The 26645-nt window shown below is 34.2% G+C and overlaps 2 protein-coding genes across 3 annotated transcripts; both read left to right on the forward strand.

The window, feature by feature from the left end:
- Positions 1-6049: 6049 nt before the first annotated feature.
- On the forward strand, positions 6050-7441 carry LOC132187068 (transcription factor MYB1-like). The gene is made up of 3 exons (XM_059601223.1): positions 6050-6287; positions 6378-6507; positions 6632-7441. Exons 1-3 carry the CDS (start codon positions 6155-6157, stop codon positions 7185-7187), a joined length of 819 nt encoding a protein of 272 aa, XP_059457206.1. The 5' UTR covers positions 6050-6154; the 3' UTR covers positions 7188-7441.
- An 11479-nt stretch (positions 7442-18920) lies between these two features.
- Positions 18921-25917, forward strand: LOC132187756 (ubiquitin-like protein ATG12). Of its 2 annotated transcripts, XR_009440847.1 has the most exons (6): positions 18921-18988; positions 19146-19204; positions 23684-23752; positions 23834-23896; positions 25491-25630; positions 25736-25917. XR_009440847.1 is itself a non-coding variant. In XM_059602175.1 (5 exons), exons 1-5 carry the CDS (start codon positions 18955-18957, stop codon positions 25548-25550), a joined length of 285 nt encoding a protein of 94 aa, XP_059458158.1. In that variant the 5' UTR covers positions 18921-18954; the 3' UTR covers positions 25551-25917. The 2 variants fall into 2 exon arrangements, 1 of the variants encoding a protein (XP_059458158.1); XM_059602175.1 differs by having other exon boundaries at positions 25491-25917.
- Positions 25918-26645: the final 728 nt, after the last annotated feature.

Below are 26645 nucleotides of genomic sequence, written 5' to 3' on the forward strand. Positions count from 1 at the left end.
AAGACTTATTTGGATAAGCTAATGATTAAAACCTCTCCACACTTGAGCAATGTAGGACAAGCCCACATATACCCTAACATTCCTCCTCAAACTCAAGGTGGAAACTTGTGAAATCTGGAGTTTGTTCTTTTATCAATGACGGAGGCCGAAATCTCGTTGAAGTTGGTGGCTACCGAGGGAGGTGACTGGATCGAGTTGATGGCACCGGATTTTGAAACATCTGCGGCTATTGCACGTGAACTTCAGCTACTATGGCCGGGATTTGAACATTGGCAACTTTGGGCTAGAATAGGCCAACTATTGGCCTTACATGAAAGCCCACTATGGGCCAAAAAAATGAATGAGGCCAATCAAAGGGCCAAAAAATGAACCGGTTGGAAAGACCCGGTTCTAATCCGGATAAAGAAGAAAAAAAAAAAAAAATCTTTTTCTTCCCTTTTTTTTTTTCTTTTTTTTTTGAAACAGGTACTTGCCCGTGTGTCACACACACGGAAGCCTGGTTGTGCATGGGATGCGTGTCTCTCACTCGCAGAAGCTCTTCAGGGAGCGTGTGGGCGCGTGATAGTGGAGTGGAGCGTGTGGCCCACACGCAGAAGTAGGTATTGGCGCGTATGGCCCACGCACAGAAGCATGGCTGCACGTGGGGCATGCATCTCTCACACGCAGAAGCTTTCTAGGGCACGTGACAATAGAGTGGATCTCTGATGAGATAGATCTCGGCGAATCTGGACTCGTCGGTCCCTAATCTGTCCATTGGCGCAATTTTTTGAGGTGATGCATTTTGTGGAGGCGCATGGACGTGTTGAGAGTTGTCATCGACGCGTGGAATTAAGTACAAATTTTGGCAGCATCTCTAGGTGGTACGTGTGATGGTTGATGGTGACGATTCTTCCACAAATCTTTTGATCTATATCTTGTGGACCTGATTTTGGTATTAGATTTCTAGAATACAATCCAAGGAAGGCCGGGAAGGACTGGTAGCACAACAATGGTGATGCAAATGGTGGCCTCTGAACAACGAGGACCACTGTGACGGGTGGAAATAAGTCCACTCGTTTTTTGATATGCGAAAATGACTGGTACCAACACCTAGACCGACAATGAAGTTGCCAAGGCTTTGTGCAATAGAAAATAAACTTGCAAAAAAAAAAAAAAGTTTCTTGATTGTAAAAACAATCCAAAACAAAGAAAAGGAAATTACAAATTAGCTCTGATACAATGTAATAAATCATAATGCAGAATATAAAGGACAAGAAGATAGAATAAACACAAGGAGATTAAAGTAGTTTGACATATAGCCTAAATCCACACACTAAAACCCTATATGCTACATCTTGCTTTTATTGAGTGATTTGAATACATAAGAGTGCTCTGTATTTATAGAAAGGATATGAAGAATGAGTTTCATTCCTCAGCAATGTGGGACAAACGTAAAGGCTTATTTGTATAAGCTAATGACTAAAACCTTTCCACACTTGAGCAATGTGGGACAAGCCTACATATACTCTAATTAACACATATCCCAAAGGAGTTTGCAAAGACGACTCATCCACTTAAGCCTCATCAAGAGAGCCAAAAGCTTCAAACAAAGAGATACAAATAAGCAAGCCAAGACCTCAATATTCCCTCGCCCGACCAATCGTACAGGTCGACCAAGCGAATACGAGGCAATTGATTTATTCAAAATTGACTTAATTAGTATGGCCCGGACACGAGATCTATTCAAATATAAAAAGGACTACAACTATCAAGGCCAGAAAAAGCCCAACATCAGGCAAACTCCGGCTAAGGTCCAAGAAGGGCCCAGGAGTCTAAATAGGGCTTATAGCCATAAGAGCCCAAAAGAACCTAATATAAGGTCCTCTTCTCTCCCCATTTCAGGTATGGTCCCCAAAACACACATGAGACTCCTTCCACTTGGGAGGAGCTCTCCACTTAGGAGGAGCTCCCCCTCTCTGCATCTCTTTGACTCCTCAAGATCAAGACACTAGGCCTGTAAATGAGCCGATACACTCGACAGCTCGCTCGCTACCCGCTCGACTAAGCTTGACTCGAACTCGAGCTCGACACTGTATAAGCTCGCTCGTTATTATTGAAACTCGCTCGATTAGCTAGTGACACATACCCGACTCGCTCGATTAAGCTCGACGGGGGCTCGTGAGTTCGACTCGTTTAACTCGAACTCGTTCAGCTCGCCCGGCTCATTAGCTCGACTCGTTTGCTCGTTAATAGATCTTATATATATATATATATAAAATATATTAATATATTACAAAAAAATAGTTATATAAATTTAAATCCATATAATAGTAATTAAGTAATTTATGTTATATAGGATCCAATTACAATTCAAATACTTAAATCATATTATTCATATACAAATGACAATGTGATTCATATAATATGAAATTAAGTAATTGGCATTGGATTCAATAATGTGTTGCTTATAACCACAATTGAAGTATTAATGTATTGTTATTAATCATTATAATTTATATGATTATATCACATGATCAAATATCAATTGATCATTAAATCATATGATTATATAATAACAAATTATACATATATAACATGACATAAGTATGCAAATTGATACTAATACAATAATTAAGTACCTAGAAACTTCGTTCCAACTTCTAATGTATGTTATAAGTTCATATACGTTATAAATTATATATATATATATATATATATATATATATATATATTGAATATTACAAATGTATAAGATCAATACTTAATCATATGATTCAATGACAATTCAAATATTTAATCATAGTATTCGTGTACAATGAAAATGTCATTCGTATAATATCAAATTAAGTAATTGGCATTGGATTCCACAATGTGATGTTTATAACCACAATTAAAGTATTAATGTATTGTCATAAGTATCAATTGATCATTAAATCATATGATTATCTAATAACAAATTATACATATATAATATGACATAAGTATAAAAATTGATACTTATGGGCCGCTTCCCACCTAGTGTTTGGAAGTATTCCCATAGGATCATCCATTCTCTTGTCCATTCGGATCAAGAGTGGAAAAGATCCCCCTTGTAACCTTTTCCCTCTTTCAATAAAAAAGAAAAAGAAAAAAAGTATACAAATTGATACTAATACAATAATTAAGTATCTAGAAACTTCGTTCCAACTTCCAATGTATGTTATAAGTCCACATACGTTATATATATATTGAATAATAACAATGTATAAGATCAATACTTAATCATAATATTCATGTACAATGATAATGTCATTCGTATAATATCAAATTAACTAATTAACATTGGATTCAACAATGTATTACTTATAATCACAATTGAAATATTAATGTATTGTCATTGGAATTTATATGGTTATATCACATGATCTATTGATCATTAAATCATATGATTATTTAATAACAAATTATATAATGGAATTTGTAATTTAAGCCAACCAAATTGACCAATTTTACATTTATCCCTAAATTATAATTATACATATATAATAACAACTTTTTTTAATTCCATTTTTTAAACCATTTCTTAGTCAAAATTATGTCGTTTTGGGCTTATATTTTATTGATTATTTTTGTCATAGGTGGTCAGCCATTGCTGCTCGCTTAATTGCCTGGAAGGACAGACCAAAAAAAAAAAAAAAAAAAAACTTTCCACTTTTCCCCACCTTCCCCCATGCCACTCACTCTTTCTTCCATTTTATTTTCTTCCTTTTCATTCCTCGTCTCCCACTTCCAGCACGCTTCATCTTTTTCTTTTCTTCTTCTTTTATTCCTTCTTCAACCTTATCTGCCGACAGCTAAATATGGCTTTCCTCTTTTCTTCCCATATCTGCAGAACTTAGACCAGAGCATAAAAAATGCTTGCTTTTCTCAATCATGGAGGAGGGCAAGATTTGCAAGCTGATCTTCGTCCCAACACCATTAAAAAACTCTAAACGTTGTAGTGGCAGTTGGGACCAAGAGAGCATTTGTGGTGGTTGATGGTTACTTGCTCTTTTTTCTCACTCACATCACACTTGTTGAGAGAGGAAAGAGAAGTGAAGTTGAGGGAGAGGGAGATTGTGAAATTACAGAAGAGAGAGAGTTTGGCTGAGAAGTGAAGTTGAGCGAGAGGGAGAGAAGTGAGAACTAGAGTTGAGAGAGAAAAGAACGAGACAGAGGGATAGAGTTTGGGCATGTAATACTTGTGAAGCTTTTCCTTGTCCCACATCGAAAAAAGAAGCAAACTTCTATAAATTGAATGGCCCAACGTTGTCTAAACCAACCGTCTAAGTCTTTGCCACCTAATGGGTTGTGAGTAAATAACTAAAATGACCTAGGTGTTCAACCATTTGAATTTTAAATGGTGAAAAGAAATCAATTTTTTAAGTAAAATTGATTTATTAAAAATAAAATTTTCAAGCCAGCTTATTAGCCAAGCTTGAGCTAGCATGAGGTTCTTATCTAACAAGAATGTTGTGCGAGCCAAGTCGAGCTATTCAAGGGCTCGGCTCGCTCGAAATCAAATTTTAATCGATCTTGAGCCAAGGGTTCTCAGCTCGGCTCGAACTCGAGATCGGCTTGAGTAAATATTTTCTTAAATGAGCCAAGCTGAGTTTTTGCTAATATTCGGCTCGGCTCGGCTCATTTACAGGCCTACAAGACACTGACTTGAGCATCAAAATGCCTTCTATCGAAGAATCAAAGGCCTACTGACAAACCCTTTCTATTTTGCAGGTGGGGAGCAACTTACTCCATAGGTGACCAATATTGGACCTAACACATAATAAATGGCAGTTCAAATAACAAAATAAAATAAAAATAAAAATAAAAACAGATAAATGCAACTATTGTGATTAATGATATTGTATATTAATTTGACCAAAAAGCCTGTTCATAGTGTGCCGTGGTGCAAATTTGGTGGTCAAATTAGGGCCCTTGCAAATTTTTATTTATTTTTATACAATTAAATTGATATGACAGTAAATATATATTAAACTTTAATTTTTTTATTTATTTTTTATAATAAAAGCTAATGAAATAATTTCTGAACACCGTCCTATGTATCAATTTAATTATACGAAAGAGATCGAGATGATAATTGAATATGCTAGTCCAATGACTCAAACGTTCTCAATAGCACCAGCCGCACAAATCGTTGTAGGGAAATCTGTAACTTTAGTGGGACATCGTATCATGATATCAAGATAAAATTTGATTTGCCGTACAGTTTTTGGAGCATAGCTTTATTGCTTTTACTTCAACCAACTTTCAAGAGCTTGTGAGAAAGTTAGCTTGAAAGAGAGCAGCCGTGAGGCTCTTACCATGTACGTAGAAGGGCAGGTGGAATAATTATTTATGATGATTGTCCTTTTTTTATTATCTTTTTGATATAAAGATAAAATGCCTAGCTAGGGAGCTATCATCATCATAAAATATTATTGGACCCGTATATACTTAGTTCATCAACTAACAAAATCGAAATCACGTTTTAAATAACTTTATATATATTGAATCTCCTCCTAAATCATGTCAGTAATCGATCTTTCTCATGTATAATGTTTATAATGTTTGGCACAAGACAATACGCATAATAAACTCGTCCGCTGTAATGAATATTCGGAGCGGGAAAATCGTCAACGAAGTCGTCATACTTAATAGAAGGTTATGACAAAATTCATTATAAAAATGGAGCAGCATAAATAAGATAAAAGAAAACTTTTTGTCTCCTTCCTCTAAACCCTATTTTCCTTTTCTTAATATTATTTTATATATTATTTTATATGTGTAATTCATACTCCGTTAAGCATTAAAACTACAGGCAATATATATATATATATATATATATATATATATATATATAAGTTTTTGCTAGGGGGGCTGCTAGAAATGTAGTGTTAGACAAAAGGGTGGTCCCCTGATTCACATGCAACCTTAAAACTTTAGGGTTAAAAAAAAAAAAAAATGAATAGGTTTGAAATCTCTATAGAATAGAAATAGTGATATTGATAGATACATTCCCTTCTACCGTGTTCTAACTAACAATATAAATAAGAATAAACTACAACCTCCCAGCTTCAAGCATAGATAGTCGATCTCTCACTCTCTCTCCCCAAAATAAACTACTGTAGAGAGAGAGAGAGAGAGATTCTGACTTTAGATGGGAAGGAGTCCCTGTTGTTCAAAGGAGGGGTTGAACAGGGGAGCATGGACAGCTATGGAAGACAGAGTACTCACAGAATACATCAAAACTCATGGCGAGGGGAAATGGAGAAATCTTCCCAAGAGAGCAGGTTTGATCTTTTTTCATTTATCCAAAAAAAAAAAAAAAACACATAATAATTCCTTTTCTTTTCCTTAATTAGATGGTTTAATTTATCCAGGACTTAAAAGATGTGGGAAGAGTTGCCGACTCAGATGGTTAAATTATCTGAGACCTGATATCAAGAGAGGCAACATCACTCGTGATGAAGAGGAGCTCATCATCAGGCTTCACAAACTCCTGGGAAACAGGTCTTCTTTTATTTTATTTTATTTTATTTTATTTTTTATTTATATTTATATTTTTTAATTTTTAATATATGGGAATTAATTAATTAATTAATTAATGTGTGGCTTAATTGTTAATTCGTTGCAGATGGTCTTTGATAGCTGGGCGGCTTCCAGGCCGAACAGACAATGAAATCAAGAACTACTGGAACACAAATATTGGAAAGAAATTTCAGGTGGCCGGAGATCACCCAAAAAGAAGACCATCAAGTACTGATCCAAGTCAACCCCGAGAGATCAACCCAAATCCCTTCATGGAAAGTAGTTCATCAGTGGTCCGAACCAAGGCGACAAGGTGCACCAAAGTTGTCGTAACCACCGGGCCACAAGAACACGACCAATCCCACGCCAAGCTCCAGCCATCTTCAACTCCTGACGACCCGGTTGACTTTTCAAACCCCATTTCGGAAGAGGATACTAATTATCTGCCCAACTTCATCATGGATTTCGAGACGGACGGAAATATCCTGTCGGATTTTCTCGACATGGATTTCTCGCAGCTTTTTTGTCTCCAAAATGAAGCCGATAATAGCATTAACACGTCTGATCACAAAGGCTTTGTTTCTGAAGATAAGCTGCGTGGCTCCGATTCTCAATCTTTGGATCCATATTTTGAGTCCGGACTGGAATGGCTCTGTGATTAATTAAGAAACTTAATTAGTAGAATTAGTAGCTACTAGCATGCACATAACCCTACTATAAATTCTTCCAAAAATTGGATATATATATATATATATATATATATATATAGTGAAAGACTGCAACCTAGCTATGTCCGAAATTGTACAAGCAATACTATTTCATGTCTGTTTGTCCTGCACTATGGTGGCATGCATGCATGTGAAAAATGAATGATGGGTCTTATCTAATTAATTAAATCTTGAATTCTGCCGATTAATGTATAGCCTTCAAAAAAGAACAAAAAAAATCTGGTAAATGTGTATTTAATTCTAACATGTGTATAGTATACTCACATATGTAGAATGGATTTTGTATTGAAAAAAATGGAAAATTGGTTTTAATGATGAGTTGTAAGTAGCTTGGTGATGAGATTGAAAACATTTTGGGTAGGTATGTAGAAGAAAAACACAAATATATTGGTCACTCGACATGTTTTTTGTTAGTAAATTGGACGAAATCTGTTAATATGTCATGTAGCGCACTAATAATATTACGACATAAATAATTTTAAATAAAAATATAAAATATAAAAAATAATAATAATTTGGCCACCCCAACTGTGGGTCTACTCCCATGGCATTAGATTAGATGATTTGTTAACACATGTTATTTCGTGAAAAACGCCGTAATAGTCGTCTTAATCTTTTTTGTTTTTTTAAGGAAAATTATTCTTTATCTCATTAATAGAGAAGTCAAAAGCATTAAAACTCTTACAATCACAGAACATAACGTTCTGAAAGATACTAGTTAAAGCTAAAAGATCAAAGCAGTAGCTAAAAGATTACACATCAAAGACGTCAAACATCCGCTAACCCATAACTAATATTTAGTTGGAATAACAGATATACGCGAGGCAGATACAAACTAATGCATAGGTAGTAACTCTTATTCCTCCACCCTGGGATCAAAAGGACCCCATGCCGACATACATCCTCCTCGACCTGAAAGTCAGAATATCGTTTACATCCATAACCCCATGGGTTTGGACCAAAATAACAAGCGAGCAGATCAAAAGAGATGACATAACCTTATTACAAGCAATAAGAAAAATAAGGAAGATACAGGAAAAGCAACACAACCCAACTAAAAAACAGGAAAAATTAAAACAATACAACTGAAAATTAAAAAACAGGAGCACAATAGGCAGATGACTGTAGCAGTAGCCGGAAGAAAAATAGGATCACACTTTTTTTTGTTCCAACCAAATATCAAAAAATATTATTTTTAGAGTCTCAATCAAACAATAAAAAGTTAATATTTTTTTATAAAAATATTTTGGACTGTTTGCCCTCATAAACTATTTGGCGTCATAAAAGCCAATTACCGTAATATTGCTTTTAAGGTAAAGAAAAAGGAGCCAAACCCATCGCTGTCAAATAATAGCCTTTGACGAACTGACAAATAGGGCTCTCATTTTGCAGCCTCTGTAAAAATAAATAAATAAATAAATAAGTCAGTTCTATTGAATTACCTGGAATTATAATTTTTTTTTAAGTCCTAATTAAGAACGACAAATCAGCAGCTACTTGACGAAATTAAAATCATTATAATTTTTTGATAACGGCTTATATTATTCGTTATGAATTAATTAAAAGAATCTCAACTCAAAACCCAAGTGCTACTTGACCAACTTAAAATCATTATCATTTTTTTATTATTATTATGGATTATTATTATTAAACTTAATTATGTAGTTAAAACTGAGAAAAAAAAAAAATTGAGGTGTCATCTTTTCTCGCGTCTTAACTTAGAGATTTATCTCAACCGGGGTTGGGGGTGGCCGTGGCCTACAAGGCCACCTCAGCCTTAGGGGTGGCAATCCCATCGTTGGCGAGTGCCCCTTCATTTTTTTATTTTTTATTTTTTTTTTAAGATTTGATTTTTAATAAAATTATTTAAAAAATGTGATGTGGTAAAAATATTGACATGACACCAACAGACAATACAATTTTGGATGGAAAACCAACGAAATGATCTATTTCACATTTTCGAAGAACTTATGCAATTAAAACTAGGAAAAAAAAAATGAAGGTGTGATCTGTTTTGTGGTATTAACTTAGGGATTAATCTAAAAAATTCTTTAAATATTTTTTTACTAAGTTCTCATTGTACAAGGCCCCATTATTATGTGCTACATCATTCAATGATACTTGATTTTGGAACACCTGTAGCATGGGATTCTTATAAGTCATCAATTAATTATTGGCGAATAATGATTCTAAATACTAATTTTTTTTTTTTTTTTTTAAAAGGAAAAATCATTGCGGTCTCATTAATTGAAGAATGATCACGAGCATGAAGCTCTTACATTGCAGAGTATAAAGCTCTGAAAAAATCATAGCTGAAGTTAGGAGGTTACATGTAGCGCCCCAAATTTTAAAAGTCTTATTTTAGAAAAATTAATTTGATACTAGGATTATATTAATATTCATATTAGGCAATGATATTAATTCTTGAAGAATTTATGATATTATATGAATGGTAATTGGAGATTGGTAGTTGTATAATAGCAAATGAAAGGTAGAATAGTAAATGGAAGGTAGGTGAAATAGTAAATGGAGGGTAGAATTGTAAATGAAAGACGGAATAGTATTTGGTTTTTTTGCTATAAATAGAGCTTCCCCCTTCACAAATTTCACCACTCCTCCCCCTTCTCTTCCACATATTCTTCCTTCTTCCACTTTCTACTCGGTCTTTCTTTTTTCTGAGAGTATTTACACAAAGCAGAGAAAGAAAGGGCGAGACAAAGTGCTGCAAAAAAGAAAGAACACAAGAGAGAGAGAGAGAGAGAGAGAGAGAGAGCTAGCAGAGAGATGGTGAGAGGCAGAGTTAGAGGGAGAGGCAGTGAGACGAAGATAATTTAGAAAAAGATGGAGACTGAGAATCAAAGATTAAGAGGGAGTTTTTGGGGATAGTGAGAGATATTGAAAGAAAGAGACTGTGCGAAGCAGAATGAGTTTCAACAAGTAATTACCTTTGATGATCCATTCATGTAATCCACTGTAAGTATTCTTACTTACTGAGAGTGAGATTGATATTCAATAATATAGATCTTTGTAGTTTTATTAAATGTCTGGCATTTTGATATAATTGTTTCAACAATGATTTATATTATCGTGAATCAATTGACTCATTACTTTATAGTTTTTGTAGTGCTTGCAGGAATGGAAAGTCAAAGTAATTATACAGTTGTGATTAGAGCTTCATATTTGAGATGTATAAAGGTTCTAAGTTGGTGAAGTTTGTCTAGAGTTTATACAGTCAGATAGATTTGTATAAATGTCTTATTTAGCATAATTGTGGGTATTTTGTATAAAGAAAAGTATTTTTAAAAGTATTGTTTTGTATTGATAGATTTTAGATTTTCTGCTGTGTAAGATTATTTCAGCGTAATACTCAATTTGTTTACAAGATAAAAGAAGAGAAATATCAGTATGTTACATTACAACATCATAAATACATACATAAGAATCTTACATTCGAAACCTATCTATGACATTAACATCCGCTAACCATGACTAATCTTTAGTTGTAACAATAAGTCTGCTCCTGACAGACTCAATCCGATGTATAGGTAGCAACTCATCCTCATCAACTCGCAAGCCAAGAAATTATTCGCATCTTCAACCCAAATGGCCAGGACTACAAAATACAGGGAAAACGAAAAAATACACAGAAAATGAAGAAAAGGAACAAAAGCCCACAAAACACCATCGGAGGAAGGTTGTCGGATGATTCTGGCCAGAGCGCGAAAAAAAAACACGAACAGGCGTGTGCGAGTCACAATCTGTCATGGGGTTGCCGGAATCAGAAGCAACAGGAGCCTTTAGAAGCGAGCGGGGCTGGTGTGCGCGGTGGAGAGGCACGTGTTGAGGTGGGTCTAACGGAGGGTTGTAGATCGAGCTTTGAACAGTACGTTCCAAGAGCTCCATCAACCCCGTAAAAAGACACGGCAGAAATGGTGAACGGCACATCCGGCGCGGTACGGTGGAGCTTGAGCTTGTAACAAAAGAAAAGTAAACAAAAATAAAGAAAAAAGGGGGAGGGGGGGAAGAGTCGGGGAAGGGAGAGCGGGGAGGGGGAGAACAAAATTTCCCCCCCTCCCCGAGCTATACAGCACTCTCTACTAGGGTTTTTTCTCTTACAACACAAATTTGGAATTTTACTAATTTTTTATTTACTCTTGTATCATAGACATTGTCACATTAGCTCAAAAGTATAAGAGTAAGATAGAAAATGTGTATGTAGCATTACTCATCAGGGAAAAAAAAAATCCATTTTATAGTTGGATCCGTTTATTGGAAATTTATTATTATATAAAAGTTAAAGCATCCACATCCAACTCAACAAATGTTTATCTAAAATTTAGCTAAAATTTTTTTTAGCTTCCTGCTTTTCCAAGCTACTTATATTCAACTTGACATTTTAGTTATTCACTTTCAGTAGTTCATTTAAAATATTCAATTTTTTTTTCTTCAATCTATTTTCACTATTCCGAATAGAAAATTAGCTACTGAATTTCGTAGCCAAAGTGGCAAAATGTGGAGGTTCTTTTGGCTATTTTGGCTAAGAAATGCTATATGCATCTCAAAGTGTTTACTGAGCATTCACAATAGAGGAGCCAATTTTTTGTGCAAAATAGCTCCTCAAAACTCACTTTATCTAGTTTAACTATTGATTTTTTAAAGGCTTCCTACATCCAATTTGCTATATTTTTATCTATATCATTTAAATATCTTTTTATTAAAAATTGTGAAAGAATATTCTCATAATGATTTCTTGAAAAGTGGAAAAAATTTTGGGAAAATAGGTGAGAGAAACAATAAAAAATAAAATGGCTCCCTTGAAAGTACTGCTACATGTAACCTTTTTGTTTTTTTGGCTAATCCAATCAAATATCTTTTTTTTTTTTTTTTTTTTGTTAATCCAATATTGGAGGTTTTTTACAAATCAGATTAATCATTTTAGATAACGGTGTTATTTGGCTTCTCCATTAGGAATGCTACAAATAGTGAAAATTGTTAGAATATATGATGTGAGATTTGATATTATGAGAATATCTTTGTATTGATTGTAATTGATAAAATAAAATAAAAAATATTCAATACTGATTTGATTTTATCAATTATATCATTTTGTATTCTCTCCACATCCCTATATATAGGGAGCATCTGTATTGTAAACAAATCATTCAATAAGAGCCTAATGTAGCCCTTTACGCTTTATCTATGGACGTAGGTCATATACCGAATCACATAAAATATCTTGTCTATTTTATTATTTCCGCATTTAATATTCATAGTCCCACGAATTTTCTTCATGGTATCCGAGCCTACCAAAGGACAAATAAGGGCCCACACTACTTACCTCGTGACAAAGACCAGGAAAAATATCGGTCTGCACGTGAGGGAGGGTGTTGAGAAATAGTCCCACATTGTTTGTGGACAAGATCTTGGGCATGTTTATAAGGAATTGACAACTCTCTCTTATTGAACCGATTTTATGAGATGAGTTAGGTCGAGAAATTTCTTCAAAAATTACAATTATTGTAAAATGTACAAAATAATCCGTCCAAAATTTCATAATGATTTCCATAGATCGAGATTGGTGTTCGAAGTAGTCCAAGATTCTCCTATAATGAAAAGAGAGAGAGTAGATGATGAATTTTTTATTTTTTATTTTTTATTATATATTTTTGAAATCATTAACGCATTTCATTAATAATAAAAAGCTAACAACAATTACAACGTTCAATCATTACAATACCAATGACACATTGAGACGCTTCTTCTATGTGAATCACTTCATCTCCCACTAAAAGTATTAGTTTTACAAGCATGTATATGAGCGGCTCTATTAGTCTCCCGTCTGGGACACCACCATTGATGAAAGGAATTTAGCACAATTCAGTCATCTTTTTTCAAATGATGATGAGATGAGTAGGGTAGAGATGAATACGACTTATCATGTAAATCTTTTTTCAAATGATACGACCCATAACTTTATTTATTACGCTTTCCGATATGATTTGATGATAGGGCCGAGTGGATGGATGTTTCTCTCACTCTTAACTAACTCACCATGAATATTTTCTGTCTTTTTTCTTGAATTGGATTGTTGATTTGATAACACGAAATTGTCCCATTGAAAATTGATGACCAATGAGCTACGTAAAAAGAAAAGAGCCACCCACTGACTCTTTCTTTTTTGGTGACGTGGTATGCCCACCGACGTTTTATTCCAGCTAGTTTATGTTTTCTTGTAGGACTTTCTTAAAGGATTATAATAGTTTCACCCTTCTCTCTCTCCTTTTTGTGTAGAAAAAACTTTAGCTGGCAGCAAATTAGTGGCCGATGTCGAAGAAATTATCAGACATATGAAAAAATTATTATTAATAATAGAGGAAGTGGATGAGATTACATTTAGGTATGCAATTGTAGCGAAAATAGAAAAGCAAGGAAATCACTGTCTAATTGAGAAAGTTTAGATGGACCGAGCAATGACTAAGGACGTTATTCACCAGAATATACTGCAGATCTAAGAACTAATTAGAACAGTACTGACATTCAAAGAATTAAACAAAGCGTAGATCAAATTTGGATGGAAGAAATTTCTCATTCTACCTATAATATTGTTTTATAGAGAAATATGCAAAGACACATCGTCATAAAAAAATTTTTTTAAAAAAAAGTTTCACCCTAATATTGCTTCTAGTCTTGATGCATGCAAAAGTTATTCATTTTAACAAATTAATTAACACATTTACGCTAATTAATTATCAAGAAAACTTTTAAACATTTTAGTTATATATGTGATTGTACGTCAAAGGTAACAATTAAAACATCTTAACTCTTAGAAGAATATACTTTTAGACATTCTAGTGGTAGCTATCATGTACTCTCAACCTTTTTAAGCACTCACTTCACACGGATCAGATAAGATATTGAATTCGTCAACCGGTGTGGTTCTAAAGAATTATTTGTAACAAAAGAGAATCAAACTTTATATATATAAGGGTTCTGGCCTTATATTAGACAAAGAAAATTATTTTTGTGTAAAAGAAAGCTTGGGTTTGGTCTTAAAAGCAAACATAAAAGGAATTGGAGTGTTACGTTGCCTAATATTTGTTTGTTAGTATAAAAATGGGATCCCCTGGAATATGCAAGCTCTTTCAAAATCACGCATGCCCAAATGCCCAATGGCAGATTAAAGGCAAATAGACTTTTGAGGTCCACTTGCCGTCACATGTTTCAATTTTCTATCTCATAATGGGATCAATCATCAATTGATATTGATTAATGACAATCCAAGCGAGTAATGTAGACTTTTTAACTTACAAATAAATAAATAAAGGGATAACTTCAATTTAAATCTTTTAATTTTCACGCGGTTTGATAAGTCATTCAAATTTTAAAATTTTTCAATTTGAATCTATGAACTTTCAATTACAGTCAATTTGAACCTATCCGTCATATTTTAAACGTTAAAATTGAGACAATGACGTTTATACCCCTAAATTTTTTTATAAAATTTCAAATTTATCCTTAATTTCAAATTAAAAATTATTTAAAAAAAATAACAAGGTGACCCACGGTTGGGCCACCTTGTGACCCTTTTTTTTTTTTCAAATATTTTTTTTTCTTTTTTTTTTTTAATAAAAAGAAATTTGAAGGGTAATTTTGTCTTTTTAGGGGTTTTAAAGGCAAAAATTGACAGATGGGGGTAAATTGTCTGCAATTGAAAGTTCAGGGGGTTCAAATTAAGAAGTTTTGAAGTTCGGAGAGCTTGTCAAATCACATGGTAATTCTGGGGTTTAAAGTGAAGTTACCCCATAAATAAATGTAAACTTTGTTTCGGTTTCTAGAAAATTTGAATTGAAATGTCTAGCTCATGCTAAACATTGATTCTGCTACTTGTTCAACTGAGAGCCTCTTACTATCCTACTCCTCAACACTAACCTCTTCGTTCTCTAAAAAAATGAAAAAAATATAGGGGGTCAGTCGATTCTTAGTAAGAAAATGGATTATTCATATAAAATAATATTTATAAAGTTGAAGTGTAAGCATTTAAAAATTTAAAACACTATGAAATAACTTTTGTCACATAGACGACATTCCCCTTTCATTTGATTTCTTGTTGTCATATCCAGGGACGGAACCAGAAAGTTTGATTGGGGAGCCAAGGTATATGAAGAGAAGGGAAAGTAGAGGAGAGGGGGAGTGGGTTACAGTAATGAAAATAAAAGAGAGGGAGTGGGCCAAAAACTTTTTTGGGCAGGGGAGGGGGCCAATGAGCTTAAAATAATTTTATTTTTCCTACCTTTTTTTTTTATTTTATTTTATTTTATTTTGAGGAATTGGTGGGCCAAAAAATTTTTTGGGCAGGGCCAATGGGCTTTAAATATTTTTTATTTTTTATTTTTTTTTACCACCTAAACTATTTTTTCTAAGAAATTTGAGGCGGGAGGGGGGCATGGGCGCATGGCCTACCCTGGTCCCCCCTAATTCCGTCACTGGTCATACCACTGATCAAACATTTAGAACATATATGTCATTCATCATACATAAACATTTGTAACTTGCCATCATCATGTCATTCATAATCACTTGATAAAAATATTGTCTAATACATAAGGTAATAGCGATGATTTTGCAACTATTAACATTCATTAAGTTGCAAATTAAGCAACTTTTCATAAATATGAAATCAAACATAAGAACATTGAAACCATGTTTAGGTTTTTATAACCACCACTTAATTAAGCAACATACTTTATACATAGTATAAAAATAGTGATCATTTTGTAAACTATGATGAACTGAAATAATTCATTCTAGTTAATCATTTAAGAAAAGAAAATTCATTAAATAAACATGCAATTTGGAAAACGCAATCCCCTAATTATCTCAATAGTCTTCTGAGTGTCACTTATGTCACCTTTTTTGAACAAAAGACATTGAGATTCTGATTGCGTGATTCAAACTCATGCAATTTGCTAAGAATGCATTTAAGTAATCATGCATCAACTATATGTATGCTTATTTGACTCGAGAATCTAGGGTTCATAAGTCCCTTAGATAACTTCCAATCATCCCTATACTTTACTCTTAAAGGGCTATTAAAGGTTATATACTAGGAGAAAATACATTTTACTTCCTGAACTATCCAACCATTTGCATTTTTAACCACAATGTTTAAAAAGTTACACTTTACCCCCCAAAGTATCTGATATTAACATTTGACTTCATGAAGTACACTTTACTCCCCTAAAGTATTTTGAATTGACACTTTACCCTCCTAAAGTAACTAAGTTTTGGGAGTGAAGTGTCAACTCAGGGGGATACAATGTCAATTCAAAATACTTTAAAGAGTAAAGTGTATTTCCCCCTATATAAAAATATGTGATAATCTACGAGGGCAAGTAATCTTGGATCCTTTAATTCACTTATGTTAGATTTACACTCACAGAAATTCAGCAAGACCTAAATCAAATCATTCTTAATATGTATCGATCGCTACAACATATTCTAAAACCTTTTTTCGATATCTTTTGAAACACAACAAAATGTTTCGTACGTAATTCGTAAAAGTTAAAACCAGGTTCTAGAGTTCTATCAGTGTTTCATGCGAAAGGAACAATAATGGCGTTGAAAGAATCCTATTGATTTGAAAATAAACAAATCAAATGATCCAAAAGCATCCATTTGTTTAATTATCGATCATGTTTCCTGTCGTTATGTTTTCCTTTGCATTATTATATACCAAAACTTGTCTAACTTGTCCTCAAGGGGTAGCTCAATCGGTTGGAGACCACGCTTTATAAAGCGGAAGTTACTAGTTCGATCCTCCCTCCCCCTCTTGTGTGGACATGTCAAAAAAAGAAAAAAAAAAAAAAAAACTTGTTTAACCTTAATGGAAACCACATGCCCAGCTGGCTAGCTAGCTTGTCTGTCTCACTGAATTTATAATTTTCTTTCTGTCTATGTATACATGTTTTTTTTTTTTTTTTTTTTTTTTAAAAAAAATGAAAAAACATTTTACCCCTCTGAATTATCCACTTATTTGCACTTTTAACTCTAATATTTAAAAAGTGACACTTTATTTTTTCAAAGTATATGACATTAACATTTGATCCCCATAAAGTACACTTTATCCCCTGACATATTTTAAATTGACATTTTACCCACTTAAGTTGACACTTTACTCCCCCAAAACTTCATTACTTCGGGGGGTAAAGTGTCAACTCAAAATATTTCAAGGTGGTAAAGTGTACTTCATGGGGGTCAAGTGTCAATGTCAAATACCTTGGGGGATAAAGTGTCACTTTTTAAACATTAAGGGTTAAAAGTGCAAATGAGTGAATAGTTTTAGTGTATTTTCTCTTCTTTTTTTTTTTCTTGCCTTTAAGGTAATTATTGCAGCGCACAAGCTTCCCATCCGGATCTATTCTAGATCCGTGTCCAAATGACGTCCTCATGATAGCTCATTTCACGGTTCTTACGAGGTTAAAAATGTCCCATTAGCAGATGAGCAGGTGAAAGAAGACCAGAAGATCGACTGGAAGACCAGAATAAGAACAACTTATTTAATTACTCATTTAATCGTCAATTAACAACCAGTTTAAATATTGGCAGATGGGAATCGGGATGTGTTTACCTTTGTTTATTCTAATTCCTATATAATTCAAAACAAAAACAAAGTTTAATTAAGACATAAAGCAATTGAAATATACGTGCACTAACACATCAGGTTAAAAAACTTATCCTAGTGATAATTTTATTAAACATGCATGAGTGCGACCTGATATTATTATATATTGCTGATTAATCCATTTCTGCGTGAAATAATTAAGAACGAAAGCACAGAATAATATTCCATTAGGCAAGCGCCAATAATGTTTATCACATGGCCGGCAATGTGACAAGTATATAATAACTGATGCTACGGTCCAATTATTTAACAAGCAACAAGTTAGGCACATGCATATAATAATATTTGTGTTTGTTGAAGCATATTTTTGGATAATTAGGCCGGCGGCGATTGATGGGTTATATGCAAAACAAGAAAAGCGCTCACCGAAAACCACTATTTTTAAGGGATCATGAGAGCTTTCAATGCTTAAGTCAGTAAATTTGTTTGAGAGAAAAAACGAAATGGACAGAGTTTGGGGAGAGAGAGAGCAGTAAAATGACACGTTCATCTCAGAAAGGTCATATAAAGCGATAACTAAAGCAAAGCCAAGGCCCAAAGGGCAAGAGACCTATTAGCAAGCAATTGAGACGATAACCAAGTGGATGCCGATGAACGATAAGCACTGATAAATTCTGAAATGAATCTGATGAAGGGTAGACCATCCTAATGAGTTCATTTTTTTTTTGAAAAATTAAATAATTCTGAGGTACTTTTAGAATTTTGATTTAATTTTAGTGAAAGGATAATGTTTTGTCGCCAAAAAATTAAAAAAATAACGATTTCATTTCAAACTTATTGTATTCTTAATAATACTCATTTTTATTTCTAATGTGCTCTATGATTAGGCCTAACCACTTGGAAGGTGCAACCTAACCCAAATAGCCCGGATTTGGACTTCCAGGGCCCAAATACTAACAGTGGAAAGCCCATAACCCGTCGAAGCGATGAAATATCCGTGGAAGGAATCGCAATGCCCCACTTTAGATCTGACCCGAAACTCGGCAATTACTTGAGAGAGAGAAAAAAAAAAAAAAAACAATGGCTGCTGATTCTCCGAGTTCTGTACGAAAAGGTAAGCACCCAAAAACCTCCAAGAAAAACCCAATTGATAATTACTGCTCAACTGGTTTTTATTGCTCAATCTTTCAGTTTTTGAGCTTTGTTAATGGTGGTGTTTTTGTGTATTTTATTTTTATTTTTTTCTGTTCTGGGTTTTCAATTTGCTGCAGTGGTTGTTCATCTCAGAGCAACTGGCGATGCGCCTATACTCAAACAAGCCAAATTCAAGGTATTCTTTAAACGGTCTTAGTTTGAATTTGCTTTTATTTTAATTTCTGAAAAAAGTATTTAGGGGTGACTATGGTTTCGTAATAACGAAGAACCTCTTTAAGGCAGGGACACTTTATACTCATCCCTGTTGGGTAAACCTTGGATTCGTGCAAAGTGTCCCCTGCACACGGATTGGGTAATAATCCGACTTTGCTGGTGGTTGGTTGCCACAAGGAATGGTTTGCACTAAAGGGAATTCTAACCTTAGACTTGATGGGAATGCCATCAAGACCAAGGTCCTTACGACTTGAGCTAACCCCTTGGTTTTTGGGCAAATTTTTAAGAGGTTCTTTTTAATATTTTAGGGAAAATCATACTTTACAATCTCAACCTATCACCATTGTTGCAATTTCCCTACAAAATTCAATGTAAGCAATTGACCCTTTAATCTTGAAGAATTATTGCAATTTGTCCCACCATCCAAATTAGACATTAAATACATAAATAGGAAAAATGATTGAAATACCCCTTAACAATCTGAAGTATATGAACACTAGCCCATAATTACAATCAGTACACTTTCATTTCCTTTTTTTTTTTCAATTAAAATCTGTCTCTTATTTACTCAATTTTTGGGATCAGGGTTTACAGGGAATGGGGAAGGAGCAGATACCAAATTAGGCTTAAACATAAATGTCAATGAGAAAACTATCATCTGCTGTGTTTAGGGGCATTTTTGTTATTATTATTTTTTTTTCTAGTTGTCTTATATTTAACGCCTAATGTAGACAGTGGAGGTACATTGCAACAATTTTTAAACAAGGGGACTAGATAGTTTAGAGGGCTAAAGTGTAATTTTTCTAATCTTTTACATTTGAAACTATTAGAAGTAAGAATTTTGTTGCAGCAATGTGTATTAGGTATACTTTTTCTGTCTTATGTTCATATACTACAGATGTGGAATTCTGTTTGTGCAACATTGAAAACTTATCACACAAGATGGTGGTGGTCATATGTTTGTTTTGTTATTTGCATCTAGCCTTGAACTTGACTTGTAGGTATTGTGCAAATTCAGTGGATATGTCTTGGATGGTCATATGTTTTTATTGAAAATCTTCAAATATTATAACAATTAAAACTTTAACTCCTTTTCAATAAAAACATCCTAATCATGTTGTTCGAATTTGTTTAACAATATATATAAAATTCACAACTAAATCAATACTCAATGTGTGATGGTACCGATAGTGTGAAATTGCAATTAATCGATCAAATGCAAGATATATAAAGCATGATAATCAATACACCATAAATAAGCAATCATCATACAAAGTCAACGAGGATTTTTGTTAACAAGGAAAACCCAATCACTAGGAAAAACTCTGGGACTTAGTCCAACACAAAATGATATCACTGATAAAAGAAACATATCAAGGCTTATTAAACTCACATATAGACTTACTAATGACTAAATTTCCTCCGAGACTCATTCTATACTCTTAACGTTTGTTCACCAATCAATAACCTCATGTTCTTTGCTTCTTTGTTCGTCGAAATCTCGCACCGAATCCACAACTTGTTTCTCTGCTCACTCACACGTTAGCGTTTTTGGATTCTACTCTCTGGACTTCCACCGCCATATAGAGGAATTTGTTTCTCTATGGCTTTAGGGAATAACTTATAAAAGGTTTTCTCTTTGGGACATGGATGTGAAAAACATAGATTCTCTTTATTTTTTTCTTCCAAGTTTTCACACTAAGAACCATTGATCAAAGATCAATGTTGTTTGATGTCAGGTCATTCTGTAACGTACTAATTCTCCATGAGAGTACTGCTCTCCCTTGGAGGAGTCTTTGGTGAAATAATTTTCCTTTGCAAGTGGCCTTTTTTGCTTTGTTGACCGCGTTAGGAAACGCTATGTTCAGTCTTTATGGGCTATATTAGGTTCTACTTATACAAGTAGTAGACCTCTTTACCTATTAGAAAGGGTAGTCTGGTAGTCCTCATAGTGCTGCAGTGTAGAAGTTGGTACCGCCCTACCTGATGTGGTGTATATGGAGAGAAAAAGATATTGAAGTTCTAAAGGTGTATATGGGGCTTGCTTTAAGGCCAAGTCCATTTGGGATGACATTGTGGAAAAGATTGATCGCAGGTTGGCTAGTTGGAAAATGATGTATCTTTCAAAGGGGGGTAGGGTCACTCTTATTAAGAGTACTCTTTCTAATCTTCCTACGTATTTTATGTCTCTCTTTCCTATTCCTACTTCTGTGGCTAAGCGTATAGAGAAGCTTTAATGTGATTTTTTATGGGGTGAGATAAGTGAAGAGTTCAAGTATCATTTGGTCAGCTAGGCCAAGGGTTGTTCCCCTATCTCTGAGGGTGGTTTAGGGATCCGGAACTTGAGAGTGTTCAATCGAGCTTTGTTAGGGAAGTGGCTGTGGCATTATGCAAATGAGAGAAAGGCCTAGTGGAGAATCGTTATGGACACCAAGTTTGGTTCTGAGTGGGGTGGGTGGCACTCCATTGACACTTTTGGGCTGCATGGGGTGGGGCTTTGGAAGTATATTAGTAGGGGGTGGTGGTTGTTTGCTAGCCATACCAGATTTGATCAAGGAGTTGGATCCATAATCAGATTCTAGGACGATGTGTGGTGTGGAGCATCGACTCTCAAGGAAGCATTTCTGGGCTGCCAGTGTGAAGGATGCAGCTATTGCAGTTAACATTGACCTTACAAGTGGGACACTTCAATGGAATGTGAGTTTCAATTGGTTGGTTCACGATTGGGAAGTGGAAGTGATAGCTTCTTTCTATACTTTGTTGTATTCCCATAGAATGAGAAGGGAAGGTGAGGACAAAATTTGGTGGGTTCCCTCTTGTAAGGGGAATCCGATGTTAGATTATTCTATAATGTTCTTGCATTTAAAGAGGCTAGTCCTTTCCCTTGGAAGAGTATTTGGCGTACAAAGGCTCCTTCGAGAGTGGCTTTCTTCGTATGGACGACGGTGTTAGGGAAGATTCTTATAGTTGACAATCTTCAAAAGAGAAATCTTATTGTCTCTTGTATACTCCCGGTGTACTAGGGTTGCGCCTCTTTGCGCTCTTAATCTATATATCTTTACTTATAAAAAAAAAAAAAAGAAATCTTATTGTGATCAATAGATGTTGTTTGTGCACATCGGATGGGGAGACTGTAGATCACCTTCTTTTTCACTATGAGATTGCCTGTTCTTTATGGTATGCTATTTTCAGTCGTTTTGGGTTGTCTTGGGTCATGCCTTGAAGTGTAGCGGATTTGTTTGCTTGTTGGTGGACGGAAGGCCGTTCTCGGAGTGCTATTGTATGGAAAATGGTTCCTCTCTGCTTCATGTGGTGTTTATGGTTAGAGAGGAATGTAAGATGCTTTAAGGACTCTGAGAGACCCCTAGGAGAGCTCACGACCTTTTTCTTCTATACTCTTTTCACATGGACAGCTATTTGGCTTGCTTCGTTAGTGATTAGTTATCCTAATTTTTTTGTTCTCTTTTCTTCTTCTATGTAGGCGTTCTCTTATATACTTCTTGTGTATTAAGGTTGCGCTCCTCTGCGCTTTTTAATATATACAACTTTACCTATAAAAAAAAAGAAAAAAAAAAAAAAAAGAGATTGCGAGATGACAGTGGTGAAATTAAAATCTTTATTCTTCAATACCTTTTACCAATGGACGACTGCCGTGGATTGCTTTCATTTTTCTAGCTGTCATGATTTTCTTGACTTTTTTTTTTTTTTTTTTCTCCTTCCGGTGTGGTGTTTTCTTGTATATTTCTTATATGCTTGGGTTGCGCATTTGTGCTTTTTAATGAAATTCATTTACTTATAAAAAATAAAAAAGTTTTGTCCCTCTCTTCTCTCTTGTAGAGATTCTTAAGAACACTTGAATTTCACTCTCTCTAAAAGAACACTTTGAAAAGGATCAAAAAAGTTGTTTGCTATTGTGAGAGTGAGACCAATATATAGATTTTCTTGAGAAACCCCTAAAAGTCGTGTTTACAAAATTTCAGTCACTGCATCGGTCGACCCTTTTCTACTTCAATCAACCGATCTTTCAATCATGCTTTGACCAATGCAATTTTTTACTCAACCCTAACGAGTTGGGTCGATTGTCAAGGTAGCCTAATAAACTAGAACTTCAGGTTTTATCAATATGATCTCCACAAAGCCAGATCTTTGGAAAAAATTAAAAAGTTTTCTATTACATTAATACAATGGCGGCCACCATGATCTAACCAAATAAGCCAATCTTGATATTGCATTAATATCCAAATCATAAAATAGCTTGATTTGAGGTCTAAGATTTCTTTCTTTTTCTTTCTTATATATTTTTAGTTAGGTGCTTTTGTATATTTTCCTTTTTATGGTTCTCTCTTTAAGGAAGCCTAAATTTTACTATCTGAAAATTTCTTCTGTTTGAAATTTATATTGGATTCTTGGTATTCGTTTGTTGAACTCTTTGGTATGGAAGATTCCTGGAACTGACAAGTTTGCTAAAGTGATTGACTTTCTATGCCGGCAGCTTCATCGGGAAACATTGGTAAATGATTTCTGGTGTTGTTTTCTTGTATTTGTTATAAGCTTTGGGCCTCAGAATAATCTCTTGTTCATTTTTTTGTAGTTTGTCTATGTCAACAGTGCATTCTCACCAAACCCAGATGAATTGGTAATTGATCTGTATAATGTAAGATGCTAAAACTTAATTTATTTTTCTTTTATTTTACCTATTGGTTCTTTTGTTGTGGTTGTGAATAGATGTTTGCTATACTGGGAATTTAGGGTGCGTTTGGGAGTGCGTTTTTAAAAAAATAATCTGCGATTTTAAACTAAATCGCAATTTTAGGGTGTTTGGGATTGCGATTTTAAAAACGCAAATTTTAAAATCGCAAAAAAATCTGCGATTTCCATAAGCTGATTAGAGGGTGCTTATTTGAAAAAGTGCGAATTTAAAACAAAATCACGATTTCTATTAAAAAAATATTTGGCGCAATAGTTACCTTTTTTAGAACGGGAATGAAAAAAATACCAAGAATACCCACCTAAAATATATTAAAACCATTATTTTCTCTTTTTATTTTTTTCTTCATCCTCTCTGTCTTGTTCATCCTTATTGGTAATTTGGTCATGAAACCGCAATTATATGCTAATGTTATCCAAACACTCAATTGATAAAAAAAGTACTTTTTAGTATGTTTTACCAAACGTCTGTGCGATTTTAAAAAGTAGCGATTTTAAAAACACAATTTTTAAAAACGCAATTTTTAAAATCGCACTTATTGAAATCGCACTCCCAAACGAGCCCTTACCTCATTATGTTTCATTCTTGTATTGTCCTCTGTCCAATTATATAAAATATCTACTATTCTATGGTTTCGTTTTCACATGTTGATGAATTGGTCCAAATGCATTATAAATGTAATGCATCAATGTAGTATACTTTTTGTTTGAGTAAAAGCTATAGTTGAAGACAAGGAAATGACTTTGATTGAACTCAGTGTATGTTTTACCTTTTTGAATATACCTAATCTATTTTGTGCTTTTGAATTTCTTCTGTATGATAGATATAGAAGGAATTTGTTTATGGAGTATCCTATCACTCTTAAGCACACTGCATTTCATTGTATAAAATTTAGGCAGACGACAAGGGAGCTGCATTCGGTTCTTATTCTTGTGGACATCATGGTTAAAAGAGCCATGTTTTGGGTTTACTTATCCACAAATGTTTGAATGGCGGTTGATTCTGGCTGGTGATGTGTATAATATTAATGATCAACGTCTTTTTCCATCTGCTTTAATTTATGTGGTCTGATTTGAAGTGTTTTGGAGAGTGGGGTTGTGAATTTGATTTATTGTTGGGCATGGCATTCTTCACCAAAAGCCTCTTTTTCTTTTTCTTTTTCATTTTTCTCTTGTTTTTTTTTTAAAAAATAAAATTGTCCCGTCTTTGATTGAGATGGCTATGTGAGCCTAATAGAAGTATTAATGAAATTGAGGAGTTATTCTGCTCAGTTTCAAAAGTGACCAAATAAAAATTGGAATAACAATTATTGTTAGGGATAAAGGTTTCTGCAAGATTACTGGGAAGATGCTGTTAGTTTTTCCTAACAAGCAAGGATTTGAAATCCTAGTTATTTTTGTTGATTGTTTTGGTTAAGTCTTCAGTCCACTCTGATGCTTCCATTTGACTATTTATGACCAACTTATTATGTGCTTATCTATTAAATGTTATGGCTAGTCTGTATTTTACCAGGATGTAAGTATCTTCTTGGCCATTGCAGAATTTTGGTTTTGATGGTAAGCTGGTGGTCAATTATGCTTGTTCCATGGCATGGGGCTAACTAATGGTGATGGGTTCATGTAGTAAGTGCAGAGTGACTCATTGTCTCTTTCTTCTGATTTCTCCTCGGTCTGATAATTGGTAAGGAAACAAACAAAAATGGCCCCTCTCCTTTTTACTTTTCCTATCACTGATTTTAAGAGGTTGCATGTTTCACCGAAAACTTGGATGATTATTTCCATACAGACAAGGAAACAGGATTTGCTGGTATATTGAAGATTATGATTAGGATCTGAAGAGTGGAACTGAAAGTTTATATCATAATGATTTGAGTTTGACAAAGACTTTATATAAAAGGTGTAATTTCCTGTTGATTGTCATTTAACTGTTGATTACATTTTGATAATATAGCCAAAGTTACAACACAATGCCAACTTTTACCTCCATTTGTCTTTTGGAATCTTAAAGCTGTCGGCCCATGCCACCCATCTTTTTGAGACTTTTGTTCCATCCAATGTGTTTTTCATTGTGGAGAAAAATGTTGTAATGATAGCAAAAGATTTGACTCACCATCCTTGTTTGGTAAATCAGTATTATGGATATCAGTACAAAATGTCTCTAAGTTATTGCATTTCAGCGCTGTCATTCGCCATGTGCAATGAATTTTGCATCATTCACTCTAAACCATGAATTCCTCTGCTAATTGGGTTGAGTGGCAGAATTGGTCGTTGCAATCCTGCTAATTTTTACACGTTAGGTGGAGTGTTAGAGTAAACATCTTCGAGCTTGTTTAACGAGTAAATAACTCGAAGAGTTACAAAGATCCCCTGTTAGAGAGTAATATTCTTTAATGTAATGGAAGATACGACTCTTTTTTCAACATAAAAGAAGATTAGCCACTCAACTAATGTCACATAAAATAATGATTAGAGCAAGATACTAAAGTATCATAACATATTATTTTAGAAGAGTTTAGAAGAGAAATGGTAGATATTATAATTATATTTAATATCCATCTTACAAGGCTGGTGTGGCACTTTCAACTAGCTATTTGATTAATCCTAGTTAAATAATAGGGGAAAATGCACTTTACTCACTCCCTTCCGAAGTTTGACCATATTTTTAATTTGAATCCCAATATTTAAAAATTTGCAAT

Source organism: Corylus avellana, chromosome ca7, assembly GCF_901000735.1.
Source record: "Corylus avellana chromosome ca7, CavTom2PMs-1.0".
Taxonomy (NCBI): Eukaryota; Viridiplantae; Streptophyta; class Magnoliopsida; order Fagales; family Betulaceae; genus Corylus; species Corylus avellana.